Raw genomic sequence first — 12957 nt, forward strand, 5'->3', positions numbered from 1 at the left:
ACAAATGTGCATACACTACCGGCTGCTTAGGCTAGTCCGTGCCATGGTGAAACGTGCACCCTTGTAGATCAGAAATAATTGGATGGTGAAATATGCCAGCCAACAAGCAAGGTGAAGCAATTCAGGAATTCTTGAAAGTCAAGACAATCCTTGTCCTGCAATAAGACATTTTTATAGTTGAACAAATTAGATTTTGCAAGCAGTAAGCATTTAGAATTAAATATAGAGCTTATAGTTACATCATTTTTTATTCATTTTAAATTTATTTAACCTTTATTTAACTAGGTAAGTCAGTTAGGAACAAATTCTTATTTAAAATGATGACCTACAGTCCTCATGAGGGGACGGGGGCTGTGATTAAAAATAAAAATATAGGACAAAACACACATCACGACAAGAGAGACACCACAACACTGCATAAAGAGAGACCTAAGACAACAATATAGTATGGCAGCAACACATGACAACACAGCATGGTAGCAACACAACATGCAGCAGCACAACATGGTAGCAGCACAAAACTTGGACAAAATTGGACACAGACAATAATGGGGCAAAAAGGTAGAGACAACAATACATCACGCGAAGCAACCCAACTGTCAGTAAGAGTGTCCATAATTGAGTCTTTGAATGAAGAGATGGAGATAAAACTGTCCAGTTTGAGTGTGTTTTTTGCAGTTGCTAGCTGCAGCGAACTAAAAACAGGAGCGACCCAGGGATGTGTGCGCTTCGGGGACCTTTAATGTTCCCCCTCATACCTTCAAAAGTATTCTGCAATCATAATGTATTTAAAAATACTTTAATTCTCATTTGTCACAATAAAGACATTTAGTCAAAAGAAAAATCCACCAGTGGTGGCTGGTGGTACTTTCCACCCCTGTCGAACAGGTAAAAATGTAGATTTAAAAAAAAAGTCCTATATTTGCTGTTTGCTTAACACGTCACATACAGTGCCTTGCGAAAGTATTCAGCCCCCTTGAACTTTGCGTCCTTTTGCCACATTTCAGGCTTCAAACATAAAAATATAAAACTGTATTTTTTTGTGAAGAACAACAAGTGGGACACAATCATGAAGTGGAACGACATTTATTGGATATTTCAAACTTTTTTAACAAATCAAAAACTGAAAAATTGGGCGTGCAAAATTATTCAGCCCCCTGAAGTTAATACTTTGTAGCGCCACCTTTTGCTGCGATTACAGCTGTAAGTCGCTTGGGGTATGACTCTATCAGTTTTGCACATCGAGAGACTGAACATTTTCCCATTCTTCCTTGCAAAACAGCTCGAGCTCAGTGAGGTTGGATGGAGAGCATTTGTGAACAGCAGTTTTCAGTTCTTTCCACAGATTCTCGATTGGATTCAGGTCTGGACTTTGACTTGGCCATTCTAACACCTGGATATGTTTATTTTTGAACCATTCCATTGTAGATTTTGCTTTATGTTTTGGATCATTGTCTTGTTGGAAGACAAATCTCCGTCCCAGTCTCAGGTCTTTTGCAGACTCCATCAGGTTTTCTTCCAGAATGGTCCTGTATTTGGCTCCATCCATCTTCCCATCAATTTTAACCATCTTCCCTGTCCCTGCTGAAGAAAAGCAGGCCCAAACCATGATGCTGCCACCACCATGTTTGACAGTGGGAATGGTGTGTTCAGGGTGATGAGCTGTGTTGCTTTTACGCCAAACATAACGTTTTGCATTGTTGCCAAAAAGTTCAATTTTGGTTTCATCTGACCAGAGCACCTTCTTCCACATGTTTGGTGTGTCTCCCAGGTGGCTTGTGGCAAACTTTAAACGACACTTTTTATGGATATCTTTAAGAAATGGCTTTCTTCTTGCCACTCTTCCATAAAGGCCAGATTTGTGCAATATACGACTGATTGTTGTCCTATGGACAGAGTCTCCCACCTCAGCTGTAGATCTCTGCAGTTCATCCAGAGTGATCATGGGCCTCTTGGCTGCATCTCTGATCAGTCTTCTCCTTGTATGAGCTGAAAGTTTAGAGGGACGGCCAGGTCTTGGTAGATTTGCAGTGGTCTGATACTCCTTCCATTTCAATATTATCGCTTGCACAGTGCTCCTTGGGATGTTTAAAGCTTGGGAAATCTTTTTGTATCCAAATCCGGCTTTAAACTTCTTCACAACAGTATCTCGGACCTGCCTGGTGTGCTCCTTGTTCTTCATGATGCTCTCTGCGCTTTTAACGGACCTCTGAGACTATCACAGTGCAGGTGCATTTATACGGAGACTTGATTACACACAGGTGGATTGTATTTATCATCATTAGTCATTTAGGTCAACATTGGATCATTCAGAGATCCTCACTGAACTTCTGGAGAGAGTTTGCTGCACTGAAAGTAAAGAGGCTGAATAATTTTGCACGCCCAATTTTTGAGTTTTTGATTTGTTAAAAAAGTTTGAAATATCCAATAAATGTCGTTCCACTTCATGATTGTGTCCCACTTGTTGTTGATTCTTCACAAAAAAATACAGTTTTATATTTTTATGTTTGAAGCCTGAAATGTGGCAAAAGGTCGCAAAGTTCAAGGGGGCCGAATACTTTCGTAAGGCACTGTATTATTTTTTTGACATTGTGTTTGTCATATTAACCTGGGTTAATGGAAACCTGCCTACAGACGACAAATACAAAGCTGCCCATTGTTTTGCAAGGATATAAAGACAATTTAAATAACACAGAGATGACTGTAGTAACCATATAAATACGGTATAGGCTGCGTAGGCCTATATATTTGAATGATATTGAAATAAGCGTTTTATTTAGCTATTTGTACACTACTGTCTGTGATTTTTTAATGCAATATACAGGCACTTCATTAAGTGTAACATGCGTAATGAGGTACCAAATCTTGATTTAGTGCATTATTATAGGGTAAGCATTTGAATAGGCCGCCCCAATATTTGTAGTCATAGGTGATAATATCTCTCTAGGAGCTGATCCGTTGTCAGTATTGTGGAATAATTATAATGTTAAAGCGGCAATCAGAAGTAGAAACAACAAAGCGGTCGCCCCACCGCTGACTCTTCAAAAAGCTGGGGTAATGGGGCTGGGGAAATGTAACCTCACTATGATTGCAAGGACTGATCATCCATTGTATCAAAATTATAGTTTCAACCATGTTTTGAGGCTATATAGTGTTTTTAATTTTTTTACATTTTTTTTGGTTTACAAATATTGTAGTAAACAAGCTTATATTTTGGCTTCTGATGGGGTACGACAGTTGAACTAAGTTCATAAGGCATTTATAAGTCAAATTCTTCAAAAATCAACATACAGTGGTTCTTCGTTTAAAAGTTTTGAGCTTATGCCTCGACCGTTTGTAGTAGATGGTGACAGATTCTGGTAAATTGCATCATTCTGGCAATTCTGCATTCTGTGGCACCCCGCAAACGAAGAACCACTTGTATCATTGATTTATACGTCCAAAAATTAAGGTAGCAACTGCTGATTGATACTAAGGTAAGAGGGACAACGCTGATCCGAGAGCAGTGCTTCCTTTCTTCCTTTCTTGGTAATTCTGTAAGGGGTTTCCTCCTCTTCTTCCGAAGAGGAGAGGCGAGAAGGATCGGAGCACCAATATGCGGCGTGGTAAGTGTCCATGGTTCTTTTAATAAGAAATACTACACATGAACACGACTGAAATACAAAAACAATAAATGTGGAACGAACGAAACCCAAAACAGTACCGTGTGGTGAAAAACACAGACACGGAAACAAACACCCACAAACAAACAGTGAAACCCAGACTACCTAAGTATGATTCTCAATCAGAGACAACTAATGACACCTGCCTCTGATTGAGAAACATACTAGGCCGAAACATAGAAATCCCCAAATCATAGAAAAACAAACATAGACTGCCCACCCCAACTCACGCCCTGACCATACTAAATAATGACAAAAACAAAGGAAATAAAGGTCAGAACGTGACAAATTCTAGTTCCACTGTTGACAATTTAGTAGATTTTCTTAAATGTCTTCTTAGAGAATACCTATGGGAGAATGCTACATTTCTATACATCCTTCAAGAAAGAAAACTAGTTAGCGGATCGCGGTGCCATCTGCTGTCCATTAAATTGTAGGGAATGAAGTTCTCAAATGGTTTCTATCTGTATTATGGAGTATTGAAAGAGAAATTAATATGGGAAAATTTCACTTAACATGCATTGCTGGCTCAAAAGCTAATGAATGAGTGGTTACATTTCTCCACCCTCAACCATTAGCTTTTTAGCTAAAACACTATTATTTCAATTAAGGCTTCTAGTTTTAAATCCCAAACCATGTCATTACAACTCTACTCATCACTGGGTTTCCCAAACTCGTTCTTCGAGACCCCAAGGGTTGCAAATTAAGGTTTTTGCCCAAGCACGACTCAGCTGATTCAAATGATCAACTAAGCATCAAGCTCAGCTGTGTCATGTTAGGGCAAAAAACTAAATGTGCATGGTTGCATGGCCGCAAATGCCCCATGTGTGTGCGTGAATGTGCGTGCGGGCTTACACAAATGTTTCTATGTGTGTAGGTAGATGTTCGTGAAAGAGAACTCATACCAGACCACAAAACTTTACTTTGAAAGAAAAAAGTAGGAACATATGAAAATGTCAATGATTAATGTCAAGATATAAGGCCATGAGTTTGAAACCACATCCTCTCATGGGTACACATACTGTACACATGGCACAGCACGTTGCCCAGATAACTTTTTCCTAACAGAGACTTTTACTTTTACTTTTACTTTACTATGAACAAAATAAACACCTAATGATGTTAGGGAGGTGGAGCTGATAGCAAAATGTATCAATTATTGTTTGGTTATCTATCAGTTGTACCTAAGTTGACATTCATTATTTATAAAAATTATTATCAACAAATGAGCAATATGTTTATAAGTAGTAAGTTACAAAACTACATCTGAGATTTAGTTCCATGTTTATATTCTTTACAGTAATTCAAAATAAAAACATTAAAAGTGTAGATATATGTGACAGCTTGGTTTTTGTGGGCATCAGCAGGTGCCAGTTTCACCTAACCAAAAAACAGAGACAGTAGGGGAGAGAGAGCGTGAGCGAGTGAGAGAGAGACACAGAGAGAGGGATAAAGAAAGAGCAGAGAGATCCACAAACTCAAGAGCATAAACAGTAACACAGGATATTTTGATGTCACTATGGTTACGAAAGCCAGCCCGCCACTCAATCTTAGTTCTCTATTTGTCACTATGTGTCACTCTCCTCTAAAAGCCTGGGGCAACGTGGTCTTTGCTGAACTCTGAGAGAACAATTATAATCTCATGCCAAGGAGGAACTATCCTGTTTAACTCTCATACTTTGGAAGAATACAGAAATACAGTTGATTTTGGTAAGTCCACGTTTGTGGTTTGGTTTAATCAATTGTTGATTTTGTATGCATTCTCATTTATTCAACTTGATATTGACTTCAACTTGACAGCTAGAAGTGGGAAAGTATTGGGAAGCGAAATTCAAAATCAAACAATTTCTGCAAAACAAAAGTTGCAGTGTTGAGAACTGTAAACTATGGCGGACAATATGTTCTTCTCATGTTCAATGTACAATCAATGAATCATTAGGTTCACATTATCAAACAACTTATTATCATACCAAAATAACGCTGTTGAATGACTGAGACCTGTCTGTTAAACCAGGGCAATTTATAACTTAATAATATAGACTTAGAAATGTACAAAACTATTCCAAAGTCAACAACAGCCAATCAGCAGGTGGCTAACTTATTATGAAGCTGTATGACGACATGATTCACAATATAGCTCAAATATCTAGAGGTTAAGATGCTTAAATTACTCATTCTAACGCCTGACTCTAATGCTTTGGCCACCGCACAATTATATATAGAACAACAAATTATAGGACCTCTACAGGGGCCACACTGTTTTTAACATGTTTTTACTCTAGACAAAAAGCTGTAGCATTTGTACAAAGGAAAAAAAGGAAAAAGTCTATTTAAAAAAAGACAAAAGACTTTTGACCTTGTGTGAAAGTTGTAACTGCAGTTCACAAAGAAATACCCAGAGCCCTTGGGCTTGGCTTTGTGTTACTGGGTCAGGAAACATATTTATTTTCCAGCCTGAGTCTGCTCTGTCAGATAGCAGTCTCATGTCTGGGCTGTGACCAGGGTCACGCATTTTGACTTTCCTAAAAAAGGATATGGTCTGGCTGGGTGCCTAGGGATGTAGACTTCCTAGTGTATGACTGACCTATAGGGATGTAGACTTCCTAGTGTGCAAGTGTCTTTCAACACCAATATTTTTCTGTGACGTGACCACCGCAGCTGTGTGCTGTGAAAACCCCTTATATTGTTTGTAGACTTCCATCATGTTGACTCTGGCTGTACCCAAGTCAACTGCATGTGCTTTGTATAGATATTAATGGTAGATGGGTGAAATAAATATGCTAGCCTGCAATGGGAGTGAATGCATGTGTCAAATTTCTTCAAAGTAAGGTGTTACAAAACAATCATTGAAATGGGTCATTTAGCATGTTAAAAATATTGAACACATGAAAATGGATGAATGCATTTAGTGAAACTGGTCCAAATGTGCCTCTACACTGGAGTCTTCCCACTGTACATATGTTACCGCTAGGTGGCAATAGAGTTGATATTTTCATGTGATTACTATACTATATTTCACATGTGACAATACTGATTCCTATGCCTTATGAGCAGACGCAATGACCTGATATATTTTGGGAAATAAGAATAGGTCAATTGGTTTTAAGTGTTAAGCAGAATATCAAAATACCATTTTAATCCAAATTATAGTAACACTTCTTAAAAACTATCAGAAATATGCATTAATACAACAAATATATTTGTAAACATTTATAAATATGTATATACAATCCTTCCATTCTATGAGCAACATTTACAATAATGTATAAAGCATTACATAAAAATGTATTAAAGTCACTTTGATGTAAAGTCCACAGTACCGGTTCCGACCGACATGAATATAAATCTCTTATAAATCGATCTGTGGACATGTAGATCAAAATGGCTTGCATCGAGCGGTAGCCTTGATTCTCACGAACATAGGAGTATGTCTCGTTTGCCTGTGTGAAGCAGGATGTGAAATCTGACACCACTTGAAGCTGGCATGTCCTTCCTACCATTTCATTCTCTCTTCCGGCTATCCATCATTTCCTAGCTGAACCCTACGTCACAGCCGTAGGAGAGTTGCTGTAGCATATTCAGAGCTCGATTTATAGGCAGTAATTTAAAATCATTCATCGATTTTAAACAAAAATCACTTTCTGTTTGTCATAGACGGACAACATTAATATGAGATGAAAGATGAGTTCCTAACGAGTTCAAGAAGCCAAGTTGGAGCTCTGTGAGACGTCCACAGCGATGGGGGCAGACGTTTTAATTAAGAGAGACCTTTAGAAAATATGCACATTTTCTTTAACACTAAGTATAAAAATATGTATTTTACATTTATAAGGAAAGTGAAATATTATAGTTAGTCGTTTTATAAATGTATTATTCCATATTTAGAAAAAATAGAAGTCATTTCAAGCCTTATTCATACATCATTTAAAATACTTCATATTTTCATTATATTTGTACTGTTTATTTGAGTTTGTGTCCTCAACAGTGACTATACCTCAGCAATTTATTTAAAAAATTACCAGAAAGGTGAGATTTAAACCTTTCTCTGAGTATGCAGGATTACTAGTTATTGTTTATGGCCCTCTCATGATAAATAATTACTTTTGGGGATTACGTAGATTACATTTCTGATTACATTTAGTTACATTTGTGGTTTTTAAAGCTTATTCAATAAAGTTACTATCAAGTGTTACCGATATGACTTATGTAGAAAGCAGCTATCTCCTTCAGACCTTTGAGGTGAGTATCCAAACACATTGAGAAATAATAGTTTTACTTCCTTATACTGAAAGCAGAATTTCCCATTATAGATACCCATCTGATCCGTTCATGCAAAATCATACTTAGAGTAACAAGTTCCATAGCTGTGACTTCAAATCACGCTCTAAATAGGGGACAGGACACAATAAGTGCCAAGCAGTAGGATGCCATTTTCACATTACTACAAGCCAAATCCTTCTCACGAGCTAAGTTTCCAACCAATTGGCGACACATTTTTATGCAAATATTCAAAAATCTGTATTAAGAAAATATGCAAATGTTCCCACCAGTGGTGTTTCCACCAGACAGACTTGACATAGTGCACACAAAATGTATGTTTTCATGTACCGAATAAAAAACAAACAGTTTTGTCACAAAAACTGTTATAAAAAAGCAAATGTGCCTAATCTGATCTTGGCATGTGCGCTCTAGACAACAGCTTGAAGATACAGTGTGGGTAAACTGTGTGGTTAGGCTAGTCTACATGATTATGGATAAGAGCCAGAATAAATGTATTTGTCAAACGGCAGTCAAGCATCGATCATCATTTCATCAGAATAAGACCCTCTATTTATTGGATATATATTTAAGGAGCGTCAAGATCACTGTGCACCAATGGAGGCTGCTGAGGGGACGGCTCATAATAATGCCTGGAACAGCACGAATATCATCAAACACATGGAAGCCATGTGTTTGATGTTGTTGATACCTTTCCACCAATTCCCCTCCAGCCATTACCATTTGCCTGTCCTCCCCAATTAAGGTGCCACTAAAGTCCTGTGCTATGCACTTTCACCACCCTGTGAAGATCATCATAACTTATTTCATCTGTAGCCTAATTAACTGTGTGTTCCTCCGTATCATCGTGTGACTCCAAGTTAACTTCGAAATTATGGTTATTATATCAATAATTGCATTCTTTCTGGCATAATTAATTTTACTGACACAAAAAGATCCCACCATGTCAAACAAACAAATTATCTGTCTGCATTTATATAATTGTACCGAAACAAACTTCCTGTTTTCATCCCAGCTTTTGTAATTTTTACTCAAATAAAAACTGTGGATGGAAACATGCTTATTATAGACATTAATTTATACAGGATATAATTATGTGTACCTATACATCTATATCCATCAGAGGAGGATGGTGGGAGAAGCTATAGGAAGACAGGCTCATTGTAATGGCTGGAATTAAATAAATTGAACGGTATCAACCAAATCAATCATATGGAAATCATATGTTCTATGTTCCATTCATTTCGTTCCAGCCATTACAATGAGCCTGTCCTTCTATAGCTCCTCCCACAAGCCTCCTCTGATATTCATTCAGTCAATAGTAAATCTAAATGCAAAAACAATGTTTCTTCTTTTTACGGCTATAGCTAGCTTCACAATAGCCACTATCCCAATGATGGAGGTGATGAGGACCTCCAGCCATGCAAACCCAACCCCTACCCCCACCCTCAATGACTCAAACACCTGCACGACACTGTATGACCACCTGGAGTACGCCCGAGTCCTCATGCCCCTCTTCTACAGCATCGTCTTCTCTGTGGGGTTGCTGGGCAACGCCCTGGCGCTGCATGTCATCCGGCCCAACCTAAAGAAGTTGAACTCCACCACGCTCTACTCCGCCAACCTGGTCATCTCTGACATCCTGTTCACACTGTCACTACCGTTACGGATAATCTACTACGCCCTGGGCTTCCACTGGCCCCTGGGGGAGTCCCTGTGTAAGATCACAGGGCTGATCTTCTACATCAACACGTATGCCGGGGTCAACTTTATGACCTGCCTCAGTGTGGACCGATTCATTGCTGTGGTCTTGCCGCTCCGGTTCGCACGCTTCCGGAAGGTCTCCAATGTCCGGTTCATCTGCGTTGGGGTGTGGTTGCTGGTCTTAATGCAAACTTTGCCCCTCCTCTCCATGCCCATGACTAATGTGGAGTCTGGTGGCTTCATCACTTGTATGGAGTATCCTAACTTTGAACATGTGCCCAACATCGCCTACATGCTGATTGGCGCCGTGTTCCTAGGCTATGGAGTCCCCGTGGTGACTATCTTATTGTGCTACTCCATACTGTGCTGTAAACTCCGCCTCTCGGCAAAGACCAATCACTTAACGGACAAGTCGGGGCGCAGCCGCAAAGCCGTTGGGGTGATATGCTGCGTCTCCCTGGTGTTCGTGGTGTGTTTCAGCCCCTACCACATCAACCTCCTCCAATACATGATCCGAAAGCTGATCTATGAAACGGACTGTGCTGAACTCACTGCCTTCCAGATCTCCTTACACTTCACTGTTTGTCTGATGAACCTTAACTCCTGCCTGGATCCATTTATCTACTTCTTTGCCTGTAAGGGTTACAAGAGGAAGGTGCTGAAGATCCTGAAGAGGCAGGTGAGCGTGTCCTTCTCCAGCGCAGTACGGACATCGCCCGAGGGTTCATCCAGAGATGTCGTAGATGGTAAGAAGATCCACCTCAACAGCACTAGATACGAACAGTGTGTCCAACAGAATGGCCAAAGGTGAGTGACAACCAACCAACAGACCGGTGAGTCAAAGACCATCAACAGATCGGAGGGCCATCAACCAGAAAACAGACCAGCCAACAGACCGGTGAGCCCACGACCAGCCAACAAACCTTTGAGCCAACGACCAGCTGACAGACTGGTTAGTCAATGACCAGGAAACAGACTGGTATGCAAACAACCAGCAAACTATTTGAATAACATACTATATGTTATGATTTTGAAAAACACATGATATGTTATGATTTCTAGCTAGGTGTCTAATGTTAGGGAGGTGGCTAATGTTAGCTACTGTAGGCTAAGGGTTAAGGTTAAGGGTTAAGATTAGGGTTACGTTTAGGAGTTAGGTTAAAGGGTTCAGGTTAGGGGAAGGGTTAGCTACCATGCTAAGTAGTTGCAAAGTAGCTAAAAAGTAGTAAGTAGTTTAAAGTTGCTAATTAGCTAAAATGCTTATCCGTTGTCCATGATGAGATTTGAACTCGCAACCTTTTGATTGTTAGACATTTAAGTCAGTAAATTGCAAGAGGATGTCCGAGGAGATAGACTGAACTATAACAGTATAACTGATTAACAGTTTAAAGAGGTATCTCATACCCTCTGGAAATAGAGCCACTTAGGACAGCCAAGGTAACAAACTGTTTCTGCCTCTTGCCAATACAGTAGTGCTGAGCGATTCACCGTTAAAAAAAATCCCTTGTTATTAAACAACTAATTTACCGACATCCTTTCAATTATTTGAATTCCATATAGTTCTGCTTTTTTTGTGAGCTCAACATGCTGTTTCTCTAGAGAGAAATTAAATCATTTAATGAGAGAAACGTAGTCAATGGGCGCATTTGAGCGGATCACTTTTGTCAAGTCGATGACCATCGTTGCGCCTACGTGTCGACTGCATATACTTTACAAACTACCATGACTTCAGTCTGCAGCCATCACCTGCATTGTGGGAGGATCTATTGTCATTGACTCACACAAACGTGACCAAAGACATGATTGAAATAGCAACACATTTTGATACGATTCATGTATACAGTTGAGTAATTCAAATGAATTTGATATTTGAGGCTGTTTCTCACTGATTGCAGTTTATAATTGTTGAAATAAACATGGCTCCAATCCCCAGAACAGACACTCACAAAGAAAAACTTTTATTAACAATGGCAGCACTGCCATGTTGATCTGAGCCTTGCTGTTGGAAAACCACATTAGTGTCTGACTTTGGTTGTCACAGATGCACCTCCGCCGACCACTCCTCAAATTTCGTCAACAGTCGGTTGCTTTCGCTTTACCCCTTAAACACACCTAATAACTATGTGGGACGCCAGGCAAATATTCAACCTAGTTCAGCACAGAATTGTGGTAATTAACTACAATTACCATAACCCATTGCGCATGTTCTTCCCAGTCCCGGACAGAGGCGGATACACATAGACCAGAAGGATATAGTCAGTTCGTGAGGTAGCTCTACCCAATTGATAGTTGTAGTAGTTGGCAATAAGCAGTCTTGAAAGTATGCCTTATCTACTTTCAACAACTAATACAATTATTTTGTCAGCCAGCTAGTCACTCACCTAGCTAAAAAGGAGGACTTGTTCAATGGGATGCACAGAGATAACTTTAGATGGGTGTCTGGCTGACAGGCTGGCTGGCTGCTACTGCCTGAGCAGAGATGAGATGATGACTTTAAGGAATGAAAAATAATAAAGTCATCAAATAAAAACGAAGTAATATACACAACTGAAATATTTTATTAAAGTAAAGTTATGGTTAATAATGATGGCGGTAATGGGCTACCAAATTACCATCATGGTAGTTAACTATATTATTAACAATTTTTTTCTGTGTTGTTACAGCATTCAACCCACTGTCAGTGTCAGGAAAAAAAGGCAGGCGATGGCATCAAAAATATTTTAATGTCATTATTTATAAATGCATTTAATGTTTAAAAAAGTGATTGGTTAAAACAATTATCTCAAATAACACTTATCGCTCTGCACTACAATACAGTAACACGTTATTTGCCTCTTGCAAATACAGTGACAACTTGATCAAAAGCAGAAACACATGAGCATATAAGGACAAAATTAGACAGCATGGATACAGGCATGGAAATATGTCCCAAAATGGACAGCCGAATATTACTTCATAGTTTCAGAGACTCTGACTATAGAATAGAAAGCTTTGGAACATCACAATGCTGAGGAATGAAAAATAAGACAATGTTGATTATACTTTTTGTGTATACACTTTCTGCATTATTCTTCAATTTACCTTTTGATTATTGATAAATGTAAAATATGTCAATACCATGTACTAAATGTAACTATGTCCCTCAATTCATTTTATCAGAGTCAATGACATCCATATTTTTTTTACCAAGTGGATCACATTTTTTTATTCCTTTGTTCACAATAAGGGTTCCCCTCTGTTTTTGATTAATGTGATGACTGTGTGTTGATATCAAACCATTTAATTTAGAATAAAAATGAAATGGAAATAAATA

The 12957-nt window shown here is 38.9% G+C and overlaps 1 protein-coding gene across 1 annotated transcript; it reads left to right on the forward strand.

The window, feature by feature from the left end:
• The first annotated feature begins 5122 nt into the window (after positions 1–5122).
• LOC112234552 (G-protein coupled receptor 183) lies at positions 5123–12666 on the forward strand. The gene is made up of 2 exons (XM_024402724.2): positions 5123–5372; positions 9308–12666. The coding sequence occupies exon 2, from the start codon at positions 9334–9336 to the stop codon at positions 10453–10455; it is 1122 nt and encodes a 373-aa protein (XP_024258492.1). The 5' UTR covers positions 5123–5372; positions 9308–9333; the 3' UTR covers positions 10456–12666.
• The last annotated feature ends 291 nt before the right edge of the window (positions 12667–12957 follow it).

The sequence above is a fragment of the Oncorhynchus tshawytscha genome, linkage group LG03 (genome assembly GCF_018296145.1).
Source record: "Oncorhynchus tshawytscha isolate Ot180627B linkage group LG03, Otsh_v2.0, whole genome shotgun sequence".
Classification (NCBI taxonomy): Eukaryota; Metazoa; Chordata; class Actinopteri; order Salmoniformes; family Salmonidae; genus Oncorhynchus; species Oncorhynchus tshawytscha.

Bases quoted from the DNA above. Each gene is read 5' to 3' on its own strand.
- LOC112234552 (XM_024402724.2), top strand. From the start codon at position 9,334: ATGATGGAGGTGATGAGGACCTCCAGCCATGCAAACCCAACCCCTACC.